The following is a 23591-nucleotide window of genomic DNA, read 5'->3' as shown; positions in this document are numbered from 1 at the left end:
GGATGCTCGATGCTACTTCGTCTATCATAGTTTCTGGGCTTTTCTGTGCACAAAGCTAGAAAATGTTATTTTTTTTTTCTTTCTAGGATTACATACATTTTGGACTATACTAATACCCTAATCAAAACTAGTGCCAAATGATCTTGCCTTATCCTATCAAACTCAGATCTTCTCCTCCAACTTCCCAGGCCAAGAATCCCAGTTCTCAATGACAGCAATACATCCACACATTTGCTTTCTCTCGAAGACTCAGTAGTCTTTGACACTAGCATCCCCAGTACGGTTATTGAAAACAGTTTCAAAATCCTTGCAGGGTTTTTTCTTTTTTTCTTTATGTTATAATCCCTAGGAATGTACACCAAAATTATTATGTTCTAAAGTTACTTATTATAGTTTCTCTCTGTCTGGTTATATCACTAACTTTATGTACAATTAAAAGTATTTGTTCCATTTTTCTTTATACTTAGACATATTTTTGAAATTTAATTTTAAGTCATGGGAATAGTTTCATGTATCTAAAATTCATGTAGAAAACAAAGTCTGTTTATATTCCTATATCCTCTCCTATTCCCTTAGGCGTCTATTTACATATTTTAAAGAATTATCTTTCCAATTTATGTAATAAGGGAAAATATTAAAATTGTTTATGTGTGTGTGTATATGTCTCCATGTATGTATTTTCTCTCCTTCTTATATAAGCAATAGCATATTATTCACTCTTCTCACCTACTTTTCTCATTTAATGTAACCTAGGGATTGCTTCATAATTGTATATAAAAATATGCCCCATTCCTTTTTATAGCTGCCTGGTTCTCTATTGGGTAATGAGCCATTGTTTATTTTACCAGCCTCATATTGATGGACATTCAGGTTGAGTTGTTTTGCTTTTGCTGTGTTAAGTTGATTCTAATGAATAGCCTGATGTGATCCTCTCTTTGCATTTTTTCCCCTAGCTTAGGATAGATTCTTAGAAGTAGGATTGTTAAGTCGAAAAGTAAATCTACACACAATTTTGCTATATTTTGGCAAATTCCCTTCCATAGTGGTTGTACCATTGTGTTTCCACCAAAAGTGTATGAGAATGCCTGTTTTCCCATAGTCTTTCCAGCAAAGTAATATTGTCAAACTTTCGGATTTTTGACAACTTGAGGGTGGAAAATGGTACCTTGCAAAAGTTTTAATTGGCATTTCTCTTATTATGAGAAAAGTTGAACGTCTTTTCATTGCTTAGAACAATTTGTATTTCTTTCAGTGAACTACCTGTTCATACACTAGTCCATTTTTTTCTATAGGATTGTGGACTTTTTCTTTCAATTTTTAGAAGATTTTTCTATATTGTAGATGTTAACCCTTCATCTATGATAAAATTTGCAAATATTATTCCCCATTTATCATATATCTTTTAACTTTGATTCTTGTGTTTTTTTCTACACACAAGATTTTTAAGTTTGTTTGTTGTGTCTCTTTTGGTGGGGGGTTATGTTTATAATAAAATTTATTAATCTTCTCCCTAATTGCGTCTAGATTTTTAATTATGTTGGAGTAGTTTTCCTTACTCCCAGATTATAAAGATATTCACTCATATTTTCTTTCAGTATTCATATTCTTTCATTTTTTTTTTTTACCCTTACATCTCTGACGTATTTGGAAGTTGTATTTAAAATAGGTTTTGGGGCACCTGGCTGGCTCAGTCAGTTAAGCCTCCGACTCTTGATTTTGGCTCAGGTTGTGGGATCAAGTCCCACATCGGGCTCCATGCTCAGCATGGAGTCTGCTTGAGATTCTCTCTCTCCCTCTCCCACTGCTCCTCCACCTGCTCTCTCTCAAATTAATGAATTAATAAAATCTTTTTTAAAAAGTAAAATCGGTTTTAAGAGTGAACTCAATTTTGGATGCCTGGATGGCTCAGTCGTTAAGCATCTGCCTTTGGCTCGGGTCATGATCCCAGGATCCTGGGATCGAGTCCTGCATCAGGTTTCCTGCTCAGCAGGAAGCCTACTTCTCCCTCTCCTACTCCCCCTGCTTGTGTTCCCTCTCTCGCTGTGTCTGTCTCTGTCAAATAAATAAATAAAATCTTAAAAAAAAAAAAGAGTGAACTCAATTTTATCTTTTTTCCATGTAACTATCAAGTTATGCAAACTAACTTATTTAAAAGTCTGTATTTTCCCCAATAATTTGAGATATCAACTTCATTGTACACAGACACTTGCATTTCTGGGGTTTCTACTCTGTTCCTTTGCTCAGTCTATTAATCTATCTTGTCTAACTCTGACCTTAATTTCTCATATATTTTCTTTTTACTACTGCCACTGTCTCTACTATTTCTCTCTACAACTAATACCACTAAGAGTGATGCAATGAGTTATATTTTTATCAACTGAGCACCTTCACCAATGTTACTTCACTTTCACCTCCCATCTGTGAAGTAGGTAGGAGGGGTACCATGATATATGACAAATGGGGAATAATATTTGCAAATTTTATCATGGACAAAGGGTACCGTGAATCCTTTTATAGCTCAGACTCCATATGCTTTGTTCTGCTCCTCTGGCAACTTCAGGATATCTTTGCCATTTGATCTACCATATTATGTTGAAATGATCTACTTATGGATGAAATTAGGTATTCCAGTGTCTTACAAATGCTTGGAATATGGCAAATGCTCAGTGTTTGTTATTGGTAAACTCAGGGCAGAAACCAAGGCATAATTAAACTAAGTGACTTACCTCACAAAAAACGACTGACATGGAACCAGAAACCAGGCCTTATTTTTCTCAGGCTAGAGCTCATTTTTTTTTTATTTAAATTCAAGTTAGTTAACATACAGTACAACATTGGTTTCAGGAGTAGAATTCAGTGCTTCATCACTTACACATAACCCTCAGTGTAGAGCTCATTTTATTACAGCACATTCGAAAGCATGGAAAATTTCATCCATAGGAGCATCTGCTCCCATTTCTCAGAGCTCTATGGCCTGTGGATCACAGCTAAGCAGTGTACATCCTCCTGGCAATCTGTGGAATGGGTTCAATATGCAGAAAGGTGTCTGAGGGATGGTCTTCGTCAGCCCCGCATAGCAAAAAAGAGAAAACTGTAAAGCATAAAATTTCATAGAAAGACAACTTTAGCCATTTCTGGAGTCTGTAATTAGCAAATAATTCTGGGATTTTGTGAATACTTCTCGATTTCCTACTTAAGAATATATTTATCTGAATAAAGAAATACAATTCTTAAAGTAATACAGACATATATCATCAACTGTTCACCGCCAACCTATTGTAGCCCGTATGTTACATATTTTAACATATGATGAAGTAATCTTTCTTTGGAAGTTCACAAGAAAAAATTTTATTAGTTGTAATTAAAAGTATAATAGAAAATGTTCCCGAGTCGTTTCCTTTACACAATACTCCATAAACTGAATACTTCGTAGTTTTCAGTTTTGTTTTGTTTTCAATTTCCAAGTTATAAGATCACCCAACTACGATGAAGTAAACTCTGTCTTCCCTCTAGCAAAGTATATAATCCTTATTTTGGCTCTTCCTCTCTTATGACTAAATTGGAAATTCCTCAAAGCTGTAATTCAAAGCCATAGGTGACCTTAAAGAAATGATTTTTTATATGCTACCTTTTATTTTAAGGTAACTTTTCAAATGTGGACCATGCATTCCATTATGTTTAGCTGTCAAGCACGGCCTTCATTTGCATTTCTTCCCACTGCTATAATTTTGAGAACTGGCAGGTGACCAAAGAAGAAAAAATGTGCATCTACCATCTAGAGTGCAATGTAGGCTTTTTTTATTATAATTAAGTAGCATAGATATTCATGATTAGATCAAGGTCAGAGGAGCAGAACATCAGAGCCAAGGACTTAAAGGTACAAAGAATAGAAAAATTGCTTTCTAAAGTTTTTTTTTAATAGTAATAGCTACAATCTTTAAGTTTTGCAATAAAACATTTAAAATAGCTCATCTGTTTTATTTTAAAATGTGCACGCCTGGTGTGTTTGCCATGCACATTTAAACTAGAAGCTTGAAGTCTCGGTTGCATTTTCATTCCTTTTTTTTTTTCAACTTCCCATTTCTGCTCCTGGTGCAGAAAAGCAATTTGAAAATTATAATGACAATGGATTTTTTTAAAAGTGAAGTCTACATGATACCCCAAATTATTTGTACAGAAGGCATGAATTTTCTATTAAGTCTTATGGATTAATCCACAGAGGTGGTGTGATGTTTAGATGAAGATGTTTTCAACAGGGTATCTCTCCTAACATTCAGGGATAACTCCCCGGTTTGATGGGTCAATTCTGCTCTCCTTGGGCAGACAGTTGACTGTACCTTTCCTTTTCTTGCCCTCTCGAACTAGCTTATGACGCCCTCCCAGGTCAGCTGATCAATTTAGGATTACTACTTCTCTGCCTTCTTTTCCCTCTGACTTAAAACCCATATAGCACACTGTCCACTCCTTCTCAATCTCCTTGGTAGTCCTTCTCTTTGCTCCTCTGATAGTCTTCTAACTGATGCGAAGCCCTAGGATTCATTCCCTGGACCCCATCTCTTCACTCCCTCTTTCCTTAAGTAATCTCTAATCCACTTTTAATGTTAACTATATACCAAACACTCAAGTTCATATCGACCTCACCTTTAAACTCATATATCCAACTTCTAGTCAACATTTTTTTTTATGGTAGAAAACTTTTATTTTTCAATTTAAAACATTTCTACACAGTTTACCTCCCCTCTCCCTTCATATATATATATATACGTATGAAGTATATATATATAAATTTAGGAATAAGACTTCAAATCATGGATTGACCACACATGTTTAATACTACCTTTCAAAACCTCATTAAAATAAAAATACAAGGACAAAAAGTATAAGCTCTCAAAAATGAAAAGAACAGAAAACATGCCACTAGAAGACAAGAACTTTTCATACATTTCTTGAAGACGGGCATTGACGTTTTAACTTGGTTATCTAATGGTCCTCTCAAACTTAACCTGACCAAAACTCAACTCCTGATTCACCCAACTGCAACCCAGCCCCTTTCTTGTCTTCTCCATCTCAGTGTATATCACCAACACCCAGTTTTTTAAGGGAAAAATAAGTAGTCATCCTCAAATTTTCTCATTTCTTAAACTCCACCCCCACTGCCATCATAAAATACTGCTGGTTGTTCAAACACACATGCCATTCTGTCCACTTCTCGTCATTGCTATCACTATGTGCAAGTCACCGCTACCTCTTGCCCTCTCTCAACTTCCCCTCTTGTTTCCCAAAACCTATTATCCACACCACTACCAGACTTCAAGAGTAGCTCTTTAAATGTATACATTCTACAATATCTCTCCTCTGCATAAAATTTCTTAATGCTTTCCCATAACACACTGAAGGCAAACTCCAAGCTCCTTACTTCAGCCTGTAAAGTCTGATCCCTGACCAACTCTTGGACCTCACCTCCTTCCAATCTTCTTACTAACTGAGGTACTGCCTCATTGGCCTTTATGGATCCTGAACCCCTCTCAGCTTCTTTTTTTTTAAGATTTTTATTTTATTTTATTTGAGAGAGAGACAGAGGCAAAGATAGGGAGTATAAGCAGGGAAAGGGGCAGAGGAAGAGAGACAGGCAGATTCCCCACTGAATGGGGAGCCTGACCAGGGGCTTGATCCCAGGACCCTGAGATCATGACCTGAGCTGAAGTCAGATGCTTAACCAACTGAGCCACCCAGGCGCCCCACAGCTTATTTCTACCCTATTGACATGCCTGGCATATGCTTCCTCCATGTCTTTTGCCTACTTCCAGTCATTCAATCCATAGTTCAAATTTCAACTCTTTCTGCTGTCTCTATACTCTTATCCCATAATGAGTGTCTGTCTTACCAGTCCATTTTGCTTTCATCATTGAACTTGCCTAATATTTTTCTGCTTGTTTAGTGTCTCCTCCACCAGAAAGAAAACTCAGGGATTTGTGGGTCTTGTTCACTATTATATTCTCAGGGCCCTAAAAGCCTTTGGCACATAGTAGGTACTTAGTATGTTGAATGAATGAATGATTGCATATTCACATTTGTTTGCAATCAATTATGTGCCCTCCCTGTCCTAGCTAAAATTTTTTTTTAATATTTTATTTATTTATTTGAGAGAGACAGAGATAGTGAGAGAGAGCTCGAGCAGGAAGGAGGGGGAGAAGCAGACACCCCGTGGAGCAGGGAGCCCGATGCGGGGCTCAATCCCAGGACCCTGGGATCATGACCTGAGCCGAAGGCAGAGGCTTAACCATCTGAGCCACCCAGGCACCCTAGCTAAAATTTTAGACCTCATTCATGCTTAATCATTTCTTGCTCTTAACCATTTTGTTATTGTTGTTTCATATCACCCGATCAGATATAACTTTACTTGTTTAAATAAAATTCATTTTTTAAAGTGTGTATTCAGTTGATGCCAATGCTACTCAAAGCCTGATCCATGGAGCAGTGCTGATCAATGAACTGTTTGTTACTGATATGCAACAAAATAAATACAGACACTGAGAGAAAACATGTAGAAATATTTACAGAAAGTTAGATTCTATGTCTGTTGAATCTAATAATAAAAATAGTAGGACTTATATTTTATATGTCTTTGTTTTGTTTTATTCTTTAGGTATTACATTTTATGGTTATTTTAAAAATGTATTGACCATAATGGTTGAGACTTTAAAAAAAAAAAATGTTTTTTTAACACAGCTAGTTTAAGAAGCAATAATCTAAACTATTTCTCTTTAGAAATAATATGATAAAGATATTTAACTATTTAATAAGATTGCAGGTATCAATTTACCATGCATTAAGAGCAGATAATAATTCATCTTGCAACAAATAGTGATTCGCTTAAACAAAAACAGAATGATGGGTTCAAAACATGTATTCAATATAAGAACCTGAATTTAAAAAAAAGAGAGGGGAAATTGGGGAGAATACCTTTGGAAATAGTCTTTCATCCTATGAATAGTGATCACTTCATCATAAAGCCTTTTCGAAAGCATAGAGTAAGTTGGATTAATGCCAGTAATAACCCTCCCATCTACACAGCACTGTTTTGCAAAAGTTGAGCAGAGAACAGACTGATGAGCAACAGAGACAAGATCATAAGGAAATGTCAGGAAGTTAAGCCTCCTAGCCCAGACCTGTTCAAATTCAGTCTCCAGACTGTTCATCAAGGCATTCTCAGTTCTCATTTTACTAAAGTCTTAAGTAAACTAATTGAAATAGCTAGGAAAGTCTCATAATAGAGCAGTTCTTCCTGCAATAATAAAAAGATGTCCCTCCTCTCTCCTAAGAGACACAACCACTCACAGGGGCTTCTGTTTCCTTGGCGTTCTCAGTCCCTGGGCTTTTCTGGCAGTAGTGACTAAGGAGAGGCAATAGTGACCACAGGTATGAACCCATAGGAGATGCAATTATTCTAACATACTTCCACTTGACCTCAACACACTTCACAGAGGCCACCAAAGAGCCACTGCTATAATCACTCTTGGTCACTACCAATTTGGGCTGGATTTGATTCAGTGACTTAGAGGTGAAAGGTTCCATATTCAATTACCAGGCCCCCAACTTCTTCATTTAATCAAAGGCTGACACAATAGGTCTATTACAACTCTTAAAAGAGATCAAATCAATATAGTCACTCTATAACCATAAAAAGAAATATTAATAAATATTCTTTATTTAAATATAAAAACCAATACTTGATCGCATTTATATGAATTTGGTTAGAATGTATTTCATGGAGAATTTTATTATGGGAAATTTGAACATAAACAAAATGACCATCAAACTATACTTTGAATTTCTACAGTGGCCTTCCTTGGAGAAACTCAAACATTTTTACATTTATTATACCATTTATCCTACAACCATGGTTTGGTGTCTATGTAATTTGCGGAAGGATTTATTTGGTCAAGGGAGTACTATGAAAAATTGTAACAATTATGGTGGCACAGCTGAACTGCTAACTCAAAGCTGGGGGGGGGGTCCCTTATCTGTCATTGTATCAGGAAGTCCTAATGGAGTCAAAGAAAAGGTGGAATCTGAAAAATCATAAAAGAAGCAACAGTGAGGTTGCAAATCACAAGCAGTAAGTGACTGCTAACATCTGAAGCAATAAAATGCTTCGGATGCTTAAGTGACAGCCATATAAACCCAGAGGAAACTACTGGAAAAGTCAAAAGCCAGCTAATCCAATCTCAACTTTTAGTGACACTATCAACACGTATAAACTCATTTGAAGAGTTCAAAGTTTAACCTTACGTCTGAAATTCAAGGATAACGTCAAAGCAGAGAATATATCACGCTTCATCTCTATGTCAAAATAAGAAACCACCCTCCACCTGACAAGTGAGGATTATTTATTTAACCATTTATATTAAGAAATAGTACCAGTCCCTTGTGTTAAGACTGTAAAAGAAAGTTCTGGTTGTCTTATTCATTAATGAGTTAGACTTCTAAGAGATTGTGGAATTTCTTACTTTGGTGTTTTATTTTGTCACCTTTCTTTCCTTTTTAATATGTTCCCATTGATCTTACCTTTTTCATTTTTTACATTAGCTGTCAGGCACCACCTTGGGCTGGTCACCAGGATGCCAGAACCCTTGTCAGAAGCATGTTCCTTTGAATTCAACCTCTTGGGTACTAAAACCTTTTCAGTCACTTTACTGCTCTTCATCCTTGCAAATGTCATCTTTCTGATGGACATCTTGGAAAATTGAAGAACAATTCCTTTACTAATACATAATATCTCGAATTACTTGCAGGTTGCTCCCTCCTGACAACCTTTGGGGTGTTTATTAATGCACTGAAAATATGCTGTCTGCGCTATTGCCGTCTTGCTGGAGATGTGACAAGCTGGTTAGACCATGCCAAGAAAAAAAATGGCGGTTGCTATAGTGAGCTCCACGTAGAAGATACAAAATTTTTCTTCACCCTTCTCCCTCTCTTCATTTTTCAGCTCCTTTACAGAATATGCATTATGCAGGTAAGGAAGGGTAATGAGTACTGCCCCAATAATATAAAATGATTTTATGTGAACATTACAAATAAATATTTATTTTCACCCCATCAAACTCTTCTCATACACTTTGTCAGGCAGTTATCCTATAAATGCTTCTCATCATTACAGGCTCTAATTTCAAGAGGCAAGTGGGGTCAGGCAGAACATACCTGAGGAGAACCCAGTATGTTGTTTCTCCTGTAAAACTGGAAATGTCTTTCAGAAGATGTGGACGATATTTCAGAGTGCATAGTCACAAGGTATAAGAGCAATGCACGAAAATATGAGATCTGTGAGCAATTACCCAACCTTTTTTTCAGCCAGAGGTTTGCCTTCCTCCTTCATTAAGCCTTTAAGATCTAGTACTAACATGTAGCTAACTTGACTGATTTAAGTACCACCTCCCCTGTACTCAGTATATGTTCTAATGAGCAAGTGATTATTTCCCCACCCCCCTTAGTTCCTTGGTGAATCAGTCCCTATGTTGTGGAGAAATTAGAGGTAAAACAGCAAGTCCAAAGTACCTTTTATAAATATATGTGATTAAAAAACAATTTTAATATGATAATGGTCAAAGACAAACTTATGAAGAAATATAAGTGACTATAAAGTCTTTGAAGAAATTCAGGACTATATTTGCTGCTAACTTGAAATTTAGATGGCTAATGAGTGAGTTATACTCATAAACCTCAGAGCAATAGAGCTAAAAAGAAACTTAGAGATTAACTTACTCAACTACTTCATTTGTTGAAGAGGAAACTGAGGCTCAGAAAAATTAAGTGATTCCTGAAGGGATAGCTAAGTCACACAGTAAATAATAGTGAGAGGAAAAACAAATCTACCTGCTGACTCTTAAGACAATGTTTGCTCTAATTGACCAGAGGTCAGCAAATTACTGCCTTCAGGCCAAATCCAGCTTGCTGCTGCTTCTTTTTTTTTTTTTTTTTTTTTTTTTTTTTTTTTGCATGTCCTGCAAGATAAAAAGGTTTTTAAATTTTTATATGCTTGAAAAAAATCAAAAGAAAAATATTTTATGACACATGAAAATCAAATTCAAAATTCAGGGCCAATAAATAAAGTTTTATTGGAACACAGCCATTCTTGTTTATTTCTCATACTATGTCTCCTGATGCATGAAAACAGCAGGGTTGAGTGGTTGCAATAGAATCAGTATGTGGAAATATTTTCTATCTGGCCCTTTGCAAAAAAGTTTGCCAAGAACCCTTGCTGTAAACACCACACGAAAGCTAGGTTAATTTAGCAGATTCAACCTCTCTCCTGACTCCACAGTAGGAGTCAGCACAAAAACACAAAAATATTACCCATATATATAATCTTTAAAGTCATAAAGAGCATCTTAAAAGGGCAAAATTAATAATAAGTACAAAACTACTAAGTAGTCCATAGCTAGCCTCGAACCTTCTGTGCAAATAGCACAAATTACTGATTCTTTATCTTCGTAATGCAGTGACACTTGCTATTTCTTTTGACTACATTTGAGTCTTTTCTGCAAACTGTCATAAATTTTTTAATTTGACGTAAATTACCATAAATTTCAATAAACTGAATTTTAACTATCTCACCAAATCTAGATGCCCAGGTATTGCAAAGAACAAAAACTACTAATCACCTATATGGGTCATAGCTCCTAAAAGATGACTTCATAGTATCTAACTTAATCCTCACAGCACGCTTACCATGGCTGTTATTACGATCCTAAATCTGTGGCTCAGAGACATGAAGTAACCTGTAACTTGCTTGCAGTCACCCCACTAATATATGGCATCCCAACTCAGTGCTGTTATCAACACCCACGGTTTGTTATTACCCACAATGCCTCTCTTGCAGCTGGGTTAAAAATCCCTGATAACAGACATATAGGTTCCAAAATTATACACAGTAATGTTATGCCAGAAAATTTCAAAAAAAAAAAAGTTTAGAATGTACTTCTCGAGGGAGGCAGAAGAAACTTCCAATGGGATAAGGCTGAAATAAGATTTTTACCTTCAGCTGAAATAATCACCAGCATAAAGGCGATCAAAGTACAAAGAATAAAACATGCTTGAATTCCATATTTTAAATTTAGTAGCCATTATTGACCTTCAGTTCCAAGACATACATTTAAAATATGTTGATATTAAGGCGGATGATGTTGCCATTTGACATTACTGGCCACTGAAAGGTGAAAATGAATCTCTATTGACAGCAATTATTTCTGAATACTCAGAGGCTTGTATGAAATAAAAGTGTTTAAAATTTTAAAAGGGGATGATTTCAGAACTTGAGGCAGAAGCAGAAATGATTTCAAGCTTTCAAGACACTGGAGCCTTTTCTTAGATTAGGCAATATATTAATATTGCTTCACTAAAGATTAATAGTACATTCGCCACATTATTAAGTTAACAGGTTTCTGTGTCTGTGATTCATGCCGATAATAACTTTATTCTTATTAACAATAATTCTCATTTGAAATCAGTAACAGAAACTTCCAAGTTATGCTGCGAGCCTTTTAGTCTTTGAGCAGATCTGCTGCCAGCACTTTTTTTTTTAAAAAACATCATTCATTTTCCTCTGATTGGAGGATACATGCTTAATAATTTTATAGAAGTAGGGCAGAACTAGCTAATGTTCCCTTCAGTCTTGCCATCTGCACCCAACCAAAGCAATCCTTGTTTATAATCCTAAAGGTCACATTAAAGATTGGAAGATGAATTAACACCAGGACGAATTTTATATAGATAGAATGTGAAAATATAGTCCATTCCTGGGTTTAGGTAGTTAACATAGCAAGGGGCTCATTTTACAAGTGGTGGGCTCGTTGACAACTGTACTTACGACTCTGACTCTTCTTATACCCTCTCAAATTGTACAACGGATGACAGAGGAATAGGTGAAAAGTCTCAAACAGGAAGTTATCATCTGGATATTTGAGCAGGGCAGCTCTCCCAATATGGCGATAAGGCAGAAATCCAAACGTAGTGCACGCACAGCAAGAAAAAACAGTTTGGAGAATCCATTCCTTAAGGACAAGACTCAGGTTGCCTTCCTTTCCAAGTGACTTAGCAGTTTTGTTCTCCACTGGGAATTAAAGAAATACTATGCACTGTGAGTGATAATGATGAGTGATTGCAACCAAGTTCACAAACTAGAAAAGCAAAGAGATGCCCTCTTTCCTGTGACACTGTGCTTTTTAACAAGAGGTTTGGAACACTTGAAGAGGCTTCAAGTTCAGGTTACATTTTTAGTTAGGATTAGGGTTATTTTAAAAATGAAGAAATTCTGACACTACACTGAGGGTTTGGGATGGGATAGAGGTTTTCTTTGTTTTGGCTTTGGGGGGATTTTGTTTGTTAGTTTTTCATTTCTTATCTGTTAGTTTATTATGCAAACGTTTTTCACACAGTTTCCTTTATGGTCACTAGTGTCACACACTTAGTTTAAAACGAGAGTGTGAACACGAGTATATTTTGCTTTTCTTCTTTCGTGTTACTTGGCTCATTTTAGAAGTGAAGCCGATCCAAGGAGCCAACAAAGACAGCCTATGACAAGTACTGTGTCTCTACACTGGGCCCCTCTTCTTAGTAAAGATCATTCCTACCTGTTTTGCCACCAAACTAGATGCTATACAAAGGATTTTTTCCAGCCCCCAATTATTTTCATCAGGGTAAAAACAAACATCTTTAATACTTTCTACTGGTTTTTAACTTCGTGTTTCAGGGAAAAGTCTGTTTGCTTAGACGCAAAGTTGTATTTTTTTAGTCAGTTATTTGATTTTTTATGTGTCATCCTAAGCACAAAATTAGGGTTACCTTTACTTTCCATAGGAAAATTAAGAAGTTAGACGGGATGACAAAAGATTCCTCCCTAAAGAATCAGTAGTATTGTCAATAGACTAAACAGAGCTCATACTTCCCTTTGTCAGCTCATAATTGGGATGTTGAAGATCTGGGGAGCATCCTGATCATCTGTCACAGAGTACTTGCACGGGGCAAAGCGTCTGCTGCAAGATGCTTTCTCCAGAGTCAAGCCACTCTCTTAATGCCTGGCTGCTTTCCCCCTCAAATACAGATTCCTTCAGGATATTACGTGCAGACCATGAATTCCAACCGGAATTTGGATGGATTTCTTCTGCCAGTTGCAGTAATGAACGTCGTCAGCACCCTACCACTATTAATTCTGGCCCCTTGTATAGAGTATTTCAGCACTTGCCTCTTTCCCTCGAAGAGAGACGGATCATTTCTGTTGGCATGCATTAGTAAGTACAACTTAGCATCTCAAGTGAATTGTTTGCAACATTTTAAAATAAAAAAAAAACCACTCTGCTAAGATCTAAGCTAGCTATATGTTCTGCAGTAGAGACCCATTTTGACAAATTGGGAAGAAAATGAATTTGAGCAGAATAACATCCAGTTCCTCAAGTCTCTATGCAGACGTCAGCAGCCCATTTTCTTCCCATCTTTTTACGCTTCCTCAGAGGACACAGCTGATGGAAAGACCCGGTGAAATTTCCGGTACTACCAAACAGCCTATCTTTCCTCAAGTGAGGCGGTCCTTACTCCTAAGACAATGCTGAGTGTGCTCTTAAAAATTAACAGAGGTTGGGGTGCCTGGGTGGCTCAGTGGGTTAAGCGGCTGCCTTTGGCTCAGGTCGTGATCCCAGGGCCCTGGGATCGAGCCCCATGTCAGGCTCCCTGCTCAGCCAGGAGTCTGCCTCTCCCTCTGCCCCTCCCCCACCACTTGTGCTCGTGCTCTCTCTCTCTCTGTCTGAAATAAATGAATTAAATCTTTAAAAAAAAATTAACACAGGTTAATGAACCCAGAAAATAATGCCTGACTATACTTGGGAGGAATTAACTTCTGAACCAGTAGCAAATTTACTAAAAATTAGTACTGTGATTCAGAGTTTCTATATAATACTTATTCATAAAGTAAGGTATATAGCAATAATTTTCAAGCATTTTTTTCCAGCCTTATTGATTTTCCAGCTTAATTAACATCTAACATTGTGGAAATCTGAGGTGTACGGTGTGATGATTTGATACAAGTATACATTGCAAAGTGTTTACCACAATAAGATTAGACAACACATCCTCTACCTCACATAATTGCTGCTTTCTTGTTATGGTGGGAACAATAAAGCTCTACTCTCATTTTTGAAAGGGAAAGAAATTAGGTCATCTTACTCAGAATACAAGCAATAGACCATAAAATAAAATTTCTCCAGGGGCGCCTGGGTGGCTCAGTCATTAAGCGTCTGCCTTTGGCTCAGGTCATGATTCCAGGTCCTGGGATCGAGCCCCACATCGGGCTCCCTGCTCAGCGGGAAGCCTGCTTCTCCCTCTCCCACTCCCCCTGCTTGTGTTCCCTCTCTCGCTGTGTCTCTCTCTGTCAAACAAATAAATAAAATCTTTAAAAATAAATAAATAAATTAATTAATTAATTAATTTAATTAAATGTCTCCAATTGCAATGGGAGAGAAGGAGCTGAGGTCCATTCTGCTCACACTCTGCCTCTGCCTGGCCGAGGTCCCTCAGGCACCGCCATGGACCAGGGGACAAGTGCTGGTACAGCCAAACCACGTTCAACCTGAGTCAGAGGTCTGGGCGTCAGCCTCTGCTCTGGTGCTGAGCTCCTGCTACATGATCCTGAAAAGCAGTCTAACCTTCCTCATCTTCCAGTTCACTTATTTTGTTCACTAGGGGCATACCCTCGATCAATTTGGGGTCCCTCTGTTCTGGAAGACTTTCAAAATCATTCCGCATGACATCCGTGACCGGAGCATAATCCAGACACACAGTGAAAGCTCTATAAATGTGAACTAGTATTGAGCCATCATGTGTAGGGAACAGGTCTAATTGGTGGGCATAAACAGAAAGCAAAGGGAATTTGAAACACTTTAGAAATATCATATTATGATAACCTAATATCTTATGGTCTTCTTGAGGAATAACTCTGTTGAAATAGGGTCAGGCATCTAGAAGATTCTCTCCTCTTGTTTAACCTGTTCTTATTCTTAATTCCTCTCTTTTAGAGATGAGTGGAGACCATACAGCCTTTTAGTAACCCGTTATTACATTTGGGGGGCTGTTTCTCTGTAGAAGTTATTTTTAGGGAGCATGCTTCTTGTTATTTACCAAAGCCATCAACCAGATCACCTCAGATCACATCACAGGGTAGATTTGTTTTTGGAAAGAACTCAAAGTGACTGAACTTACCTCAGTGTATGTTGTTATCTCCAATTACAGAGGCCTTTAGCAAATAACCTTTTTTGATTGAGTTCTTAAGCCTCTAACCCCAGCATTATTTATCGTAATTGGTTTAGGCAAACTATAAATCTTACTAGGTTTTGACAATCCTTAAGTCTTAAAAAGTGCTTTTTGGTCTGCCAATGTAAAAATTCTAAAACCAATATTTAGTGAATGCCCAACAGTATTTCAAGATATAAACAAAAAGCAAGACATCGTACATGCCCTCAGCAAGCACACTATTTTTTTAAAGATTTTGTTTATTTATTTATTTGAAAAAGAGAGAGCGCATACATGGGGAGGGGCAGAGGGAGAGGGAGAGAATCTCACGCAGGCTCTGTGCTGAGTCTGGAGCGTGACACAGGGCTCAGTTTCACAACCCTGAGACCATGACCTGAGCTGAAACCACGAGTCGAGGCTGCCAATTGAGCCACCCAGGCACCCCCAGCAAGTACACTATTAAAACAGAATGAATGCAGGACAAAATGGGGGTAATTTTTATTGCAAAATGCCAAAAACTTCAGCAGTCTGTACAGTATAATGGAAATCCAGTCTGGGCTCCCAAATTATGCTTAATTACTATTTTTTCTTAAATTGGGCCATTTTAGGAAAATACGCTCTACAGCATGGCTGAAAGAACTCCATTAGAAGTCTTTCCTGAGAATAAGATATCTTAAATTCATTTTAAATATAGGTAACTTTCTCTTGGACAATTCTCCTCTCTTACATATTTAAAATCCTTTCTATTCTTTAAAAGGGGTATGTTTTTTATGGATGGAGGAAAGTTAGGCAGAGTTACCTAACATATCTCATATATATGAACTAAATATTCCCCTTCAAGATTGGTAACAGACTTGTTGGACAGGAAAAAGGAAAATCTAGACTCATTAAAAAAAAAAAAAAACTTAGCTATGTTCCTCTGAGTACAGAATACTGAATTCAGTTGTTTCTAAGCCAGACTCCATTCATTTGTTCATTTACATACTTGTTCATTTATTTGCATAATATTTTGCTATGGGAATATAAAAAAAGTGTGATGATATGCATCTTTTAAAACTAGATGTTTGCTTCAGTTCTTCATATTCCGTTTATGATTATGGAAGATTAACAAGTTTTATCAGGACATACAAGCACAAACTTAGGGTATTTTTTGGTAGTAATTTACGTAACTGAATTAGTCCAATATTAAAATCTCCTTTCACTTTGAACCCAAGTGCCTTGAAAATGTGAGTGACGTATATAAGTACATAAATTGTGAACAAATATTTATGAGTTCCTAACTTGAACCTAGACGCCTTCTTATACATATCCCGTTTAGCATCATAATAAACTGTCATTTAATAGGTCAAGGGTCTAAAAGAGAATAAATGCCATTTGAATTCAGGTCTTCTCATTCTAAGGCCATTGCATTATTATTCTTATTCTTATTATTATTCCACTTACCAGCAAAAAGTAATTGTTAGATGATAGCAGGTAAATAAATTATCATTATAATTTGGAATCCTTACTGCTATTTCTTTTATTTTTTTTAAGATTGTATTTATTTACTTGAGAGAGAGTGAGAAAGAGCACAGAGGGAGAGGGAGCAGCGGACTCCCCCCTGAGCAGAGAGCCCAATTTGGGGCTCAGTGTGGGGCTGGATCTCAGGACCCTGGGATCATGACCTGAGCCAAAGGCAGATGCTTAACTGACCAAGCTGCCCAGATGCCCCCTTACTACTATTTTTAATTAAGGCTCTGCAATGAATGAAAAAAAAAAATCCTTTCGTTGCTACAACAGGCAGTTACTGCCTAGACCCCCCACTTTCTTCCACATTCGCCATCCCCCTTCCAGGGACTGTCATGTTTCAGGAGGCAGATGGTGCAGACAGTGCCAATGCCCAGTGGTTGACATGGATAATCACAGCCCAGGCCAAGAGTGAGGGATGGGGCAATCTCACTCAGTTGGTCAAACTAGAAATTTAATAAAGGAAAAAATAAACTTACTTTTTCTGTCTAGCTCATAAACAATGCAACGAGAGAAGGGTTTCTGACTCAAGATAGGACAGTCTTGACTTTATCGCCTAAAGAAATCAAAGAGTATAACACCGTACCACCTATAAAGAATCTCCAAACCTTCTAGAACTGTGAAAGGCAAAGGCTTGCTATGCTCAGAGTTGTATCAAGACTGTATTTTCCTAACATTACACGTGAGCAGATTTATCTGTTTAAAAGTCAACCTTAATTCACCTAAAATGTAAAATCAGTGATATTGCGATTTATCCTGTCATAATTGGACATACTTCATTTTAGCCTTTTTCAGTTCAAAAATGTTTATACTAGGGGTATTGCCTTTCCTTAATGTTAATTAAAATCCTGCAGTATGTGGTATTTAGTAGTTACTGCTGACATACACAAGTATTATTCTGACTAAAATTAGCCTAATTAAGATTGTTATTAAGTCTTGCATAAAGCAGAAGTGTATAACACAGTAGGTAGCAATTATCTTGGTTTTTAAATAACATTTAAATTGAAACGTGGATGAAGTATATTCAAATATCTCCCAAGCCTTCCCCTTTAAAATAAAAACTTGAAAATTCAAATTGTAACCCCAAGTCCTTTATGATAAAGGGACAACCGAGGTGTTGGTAACTTTACATAACCAGTAACTATACTTGTTCTAACAACTGACAGTGATAAAAGTTTCCTTTCTGAGGGTGCCTGGGTGGCTCAGTCGGCTAAGCAGCCAACTCTTGGTTTGGCTCAGGTCATGATATCATGGGACATGAGAATGAGCCCCGCCTGGGGCTCCCCCTCACCATGGAGTCTGCTTGAAGATTCTCTCCCTCTGCCCCTACCCCCCCTTTGGCACAAGCTCTCTCTCTATCTCTCTCTATATAATAAATAAATAAATCTTAAAAAAAAGATTCCTTTTCTGATTGGAGCCAAAGTGCTTGATAAATTAAAAATTGAGTCAGGGGTCCAATCACCTTCATTGAAAATAGGATTATTTTAGGGCACCTGGGTGGCTCAGTCGGTTAAGCATCTGCCTTCAGCTCAGGTCATGATCCCAGGGTCCTGGGATCAAGTCCTGCATCAGGTTCCCTGCTCAGTGGGGAGTCTGCTTCTCCCTCTCCCTCTGCTCCTCCCCTGCTCGTGCTCTCTCTCTCTCTCTGTCACATAAATAAATAAAATTTTTAAAAAAGAAAGAAAATAGGATTATTTTAGCAAAACCGCTTCTTTGGTTATTACAGTTTTAGAACTGATACATTTTTTTCCAAAAAAAAATCACAGTGCATACCCATTGAAAATATCTGATCGAAGGAACTGTAAATATTAAAGAAGCAATGTGTAAATATCTAGACTGAACCATTCATTCATTTGATGGTTCATTTGTTTCATAAAAGCACATTAGTGTTCTCAAGTTCTTATTTTTAAAGTGGACATCAACAATGGATTAAATTTGAGGTAAAGTAGACCAGCTAGTACACCAACTGAAGCAATAATTGATATCTTATAGATACACTTGTGTATCTGATCTCTATGTAAATGAGTTACCTGCTTCATATTTAGAAATTAAAACACCAACTGAAGTTGACTCTCCTGAAATGAGTTCCAATGGTCTAAAGAGAAACAAAAGACAGAATATGTATAGCTCAGTTCAAATATAGGAACACACCACTAATAGGAACAATAAAAGTAAAAAACATGCCATTCTAGTAGTGGGTAAGTAATATAGTCTGCAAAGGCGGCAGATACATATGACAATAAAATCATAGCTGTTTCTGTGAAAGTGGTTTATGGACACCCGCATGTTCTCACATGAGCAAATTTCCTCTTCTGGGAATTGGCCAAAATCATGGATCATGGCTCAACAGAATTTCATACTCACAGCTGTGTTACATACCAGAGACTCATACATCAGACTACCCATAAAAAAACCCATAGTTTTCTCAGTCAGTAAATTTAACCAATAACTGAAAAATCTTAACATACCTGTTTTTTAGTATTAGATTTTCCTTCAATATGAAATGGCAATTTTTGAATAAATTCTGACTTTCCTTTATTTCATTGTGGTCTAATTTGGAAAACTATTACATGGCAGGGTAACAGAATAAACTGTAAGAGCTTCAAGACTCTTATGGACTTGTCTACAACTGCACAGCCAATATTAAAACATACATTATTTATCCGAATATAATATCTCCTTTGGAACCATGTGCTTTATCTTGTAAATACAGATCTGCTAGAAGTTTAAAATGTGTACCTTCTGATAAACTGCACTCTGCTTTGGACGAGTTATGATCTCGTAGAAGTTAAGAATAAAAACGGAACGGATTAAATTTAGGTTGGAATCAAACTTTGTTTTGAATTTTAAGAAAGTCATTTTTCACTAGCATCAGAGTGCAGTAGCAAATAAAAAGCAAATGTAGTTATCTAGATCCTTCAGGTAAAAATATGCTTTGCCCTAAAAGATCTGGGTAAATGAGTTAAATATTGGCGCTTCGCTTGAATTTGTCTGGAGAACCATCTTTCATTGGACTTTGCTAGATTAGGTCTCATAGTGCTTTATGCCAGAGTGGTACTTCTCAAAGTTTAATGTGTACAGGAATCTCCGAGGCTTCTTGTTTAAATGCAGATCTGAGTCAGTGCCTCTAGGGTGGAGCTTGAGATCCTGCAGGGCCAGCAAGCTCCCAGGTGATACCTATGCTGCTGGTCAGGGACTACCGTCTGAGTATCAAGGACAGAGAAAGAGGCCATTGAGACTGCTCTGTCATGTTTCATGCGGTGTATAGGTAGCAGGAGCCCAGGAAAAACTGCCACTATTTCTCATCTGTTCAGAGCTAAAATTCAGGAGTAGGCAATAAAAGCTGATGGCTAAGCCAGGGCCAAATCTGGCCCACCATTTGTTTTTACACGGCCGGCAAACTAAGAATTATTTTCACAGATGAACATTTGCTCTTGATCTGATGATAAGAAGGAGTAACTTTAAACACCAGTTAAGTGAAATTCCATCACCTCCCCAAAAGCATTACTATTTTGAATTTCATCCATAAAAAACATATTCTATCTCTTGTTGCATGAATTATCTTCGTATCTTCAAAATTTTGCCCTTTTGTCCCACAAAATCAAAAATGTTTATTATTGGGCTTTTACAGAAAAAGAAATTGCAGATATCTTGTCTAAGCTACTTCCTCTAATGCTATAAACTTTTCTGAATAAAATATAACCTTGTTTACATAGTACAAGGTGATAACCAAAAAAAGGGGAGTGAGGGGGTGGACTTGATGTTTTTTATCTAGATTACCCTAAATTAGTTAGGATGAAGGGCATCATAGAACACTCTCATAGAATTCAAATTCTAAAACAAGAAAGTTTGAAAACTTATTCTTACCTACCTCAACACTTTCTTTACACTTCATATGATTATCACGGACAATATAGTTTGTGCGATTTGTACAACTTAATTTTTTTTAAAGATTTAATTTATTTATTTGACAGAGAGAGAGACAGCGAGAGAGGGAACACAAGCAGGGGGAGTGGGAGAGGGAGAAGCAGGCTTCCCACCGAGCAGAGAGCCCGACGTGGGGCTTGATCCCAGGACCCCGGGATCACGACCTGAACCGAAGGCAGACGCCCAACTGACTGAGCCACCCAGGTGCCCCTGTACAATTTAATTTTTATGTAATGCCTGAACATACCTGCATCAGTTTGCTCAGGCGGCCATAACAAAATACCACAGACTAGGTGGCTTAAACAACAGAAATTGTTTTCTCACAGTTCTGGATGGTATAAGCCCAAGGTCAAGGTGTAGGAAGACTAGGTTTTCCCTAAGGCTTTTCTTCTTGGCTTGCAGATGGCCATCTTCTTGCTAGGTCCTCACATGGCTTTTCCTCTGTGCATGCACAGACATGGTGTCTTTTCCTCTTCTTCTAAGAACATTAGTCCAGTTGGATTAGGGCCCCACCCTTATGCCCTCATTTAACCTTAATTACCTCTCTAAAACCCCTGTCTTCAAATAGTCACATTGGGAGTTAAGATTTCAACCTACTATTTTAAAGGAACATAACTCAGTCCATAGCAACCCTATATGTATGTAGAAATTCATCTCTGAAATTGGGTTACATGTTATAATGGATTGGCAGCCCTTTTTTCCTTTCTCGGTGATACATAAAAACATGTTTCTTCTTATAGTTGAATTCATCTTAGATTCAGGAAACAGGTTAGCAAACAAATAATGCTGAAAGCCTTTCAATAGTAAGTAATGGTGTCCAGCTCTGGCTTTCTCCACCATCCAGTCATAGTTCCCAGAGGCAAATCATTTTCGAATTTTAGGTGTTGTTTGTCTAATACTGTTAAATAATATGATTATAGGGGCACCTGGGTGGCTCAGTTGTTAAGCGTCTGCCTTTGGCTCAGGTCATGATCTCAGGGTCCTGGGACCCAGCCCCGCATCGGGCTCCCTGCTCAGCAGGAAGCCTGCTTCTCCCTCTCCCACTCCCCCTGCTTGTGTTCCCTCTCTCACTGTGTCTCTCTCTGTCAAATAAATAAATAAAATCTTTAAAAAAATAATAATAATATGATTATAGAAATATTTTTATTTAAATTGGCAATCAGTTTCACACACACACACACACACTCATGGCAAAACCAAAGAATTTGATTCAATTTTCTCATATAAAAATTTATTTTCTGTACTTAAAAAGTATATGATTTTTCTCAATTATTTAATTAAAAAAATTGTTTATTTTTTAAGTTTCAAACTGCTCTACCAGTCTCACCATACTATCCCTAGTTTTGTCCCAGTGCTAAAACACATAAGGTAATGTACTAGAAGCTCCTCTTCCTCTGGAGATCTTCTTGCAGACTTCTATGCCCTTGATCTCTGTCTTCATGATGGTCCTCTAGATTGGCTGCCTGGTGCTCTTTTTTGTTAGATCTCTAATTACCTCTTCTTCTTTCTTGACTTACTTCCTCTTTCATTATCATTTATTTTTTAGCAACTTCCTAAGAAAGGGTATATGGGAAGTAAAATTTTCCAAGAATTTATATGACTGAAAGTCTTTTTACCCTTACACGTGATTATTTGATTGTACATAGAATTCTAGGTTGAAAATATTTTTTCTTCATAATTTTGAAGCCATTGCTCTGATTAAAATCCACAGACTGGGGCGCCTGGGTGGCTCAGTCGTTAAGCATCTGCCTTCAGCTCAGGTCATGATCCCAGGGTCCTGGGATCAAGCCCCGCATCGGGCTCCCTGCTCAGTGGGAAGCCCGCTTCTCCCTCTCTTACTCCCCCTGCTTATGTTCCCTCTCTCGCTGTGTCCCTCTCTGTCAAATAAATAAATAAAATCTTTAAAAAAATAAAATAAAATCCACAGACTTGAAAGACTGTTGAAAAGCCCAGTGCCCTTCTGATGCTATTTCCTGTTTATGACGTCTTTTCCCAACTGGAGCATTCTCTCTATCAGTGATATTCTAAGACGCCATTTTATTGTGCCCTGGTAAGGATCTTTTCAACCATTGCACTATTCACAGGTATTCTCACTGTTCTCTCAACCAGAGAAATTTTCCTTTATTTTTTAAATATAACTTCCTCTCCATTTTCTCTGTATTTCAACTCCTATTGATTACAATAGGGGTTGGACCTTCCTAAAATAATCCAAATAAGTCTCTTTTAAAAAATTTTTTTGGGAGAGACAGAGAGAGAGCACACTTGCATGCAAGCAAGTTGGAGTGGAGGGGCAGAGGGAGAGGGAGAAACAGAATCCCAAGCAGGCTCCACCCACAGCATGGAGCCCGCCACAGGGTTCGATACCACGATCCTTAGATCACGACCTGAGCCGAAATCAAGAGTTGGTCACTTAACCAACTAAGCCACCCGGGTGCCCCCAAAATAAGTCTCTTTAAAAAAAAAATTCTATTCTCAGGGTCCTGGGATCAAATCCCTCATCGGGCTCCTTGCCTAGCAGGGAGCCTGCTTCTCCCTCTGCCTGCCGCTCCCCTTGCTTGTACTCTCCCTCTCTTTCTCTCTGGCAAATAAATAAATAAAATCTTTAAAAAATAATAATGAAAAAAACACTATTGAGGTATGATTCTACAAAAGCAGTACATATTTAATGTACACAACTTGATGAGTTTGGATACCTTTTATTTCTTCTTCTTGCCTAATTGTTCTGGCTAGGACTTGCAGTAATATGTTGAATATCAATGGCAAGCGTGGGTGGATAAAGAGTAGGGGAAAAGGTTTCAGAAGAGCAAAGCAAAGGCTCTAAGGTGGGAATGAATTTAAGATAGTCAAGAAAAAACAAAAAATGTGGCTGAAAAATGGTCAGA

The 23591-nt window shown here is 37.4% G+C and overlaps 1 protein-coding gene across 1 annotated transcript in view; it reads left to right on the top strand.

Annotated features, from left to right (window-relative positions):
* SLC15A5 (solute carrier family 15 member 5) overlaps positions 1-23591 on the top strand; it is a 78517-nt gene that overhangs the window by 15086 nt on the left and 39840 nt on the right. The window contains exons 4-5 of the mRNA XM_078074161.1: positions 8796-9016; positions 13100-13286. Of these exons, the coding sequence (XP_077930287.1) occupies positions 8796-9016; positions 13100-13286 (408 nt within the window). The remainder of the gene's footprint in view (positions 1-8795; positions 9017-13099; positions 13287-23591) is intronic.

The sequence above is a fragment of the Halichoerus grypus genome, chromosome 6, assembly GCF_964656455.1.
Source record: "Halichoerus grypus chromosome 6, mHalGry1.hap1.1, whole genome shotgun sequence".
Lineage (NCBI taxonomy): Eukaryota > Metazoa > Chordata > Mammalia > Carnivora > Phocidae > Halichoerus > Halichoerus grypus.
Note: the sequence above shows the minus strand (reverse complement) of the source record. Positions and strands in the feature narration are given on the sequence as shown.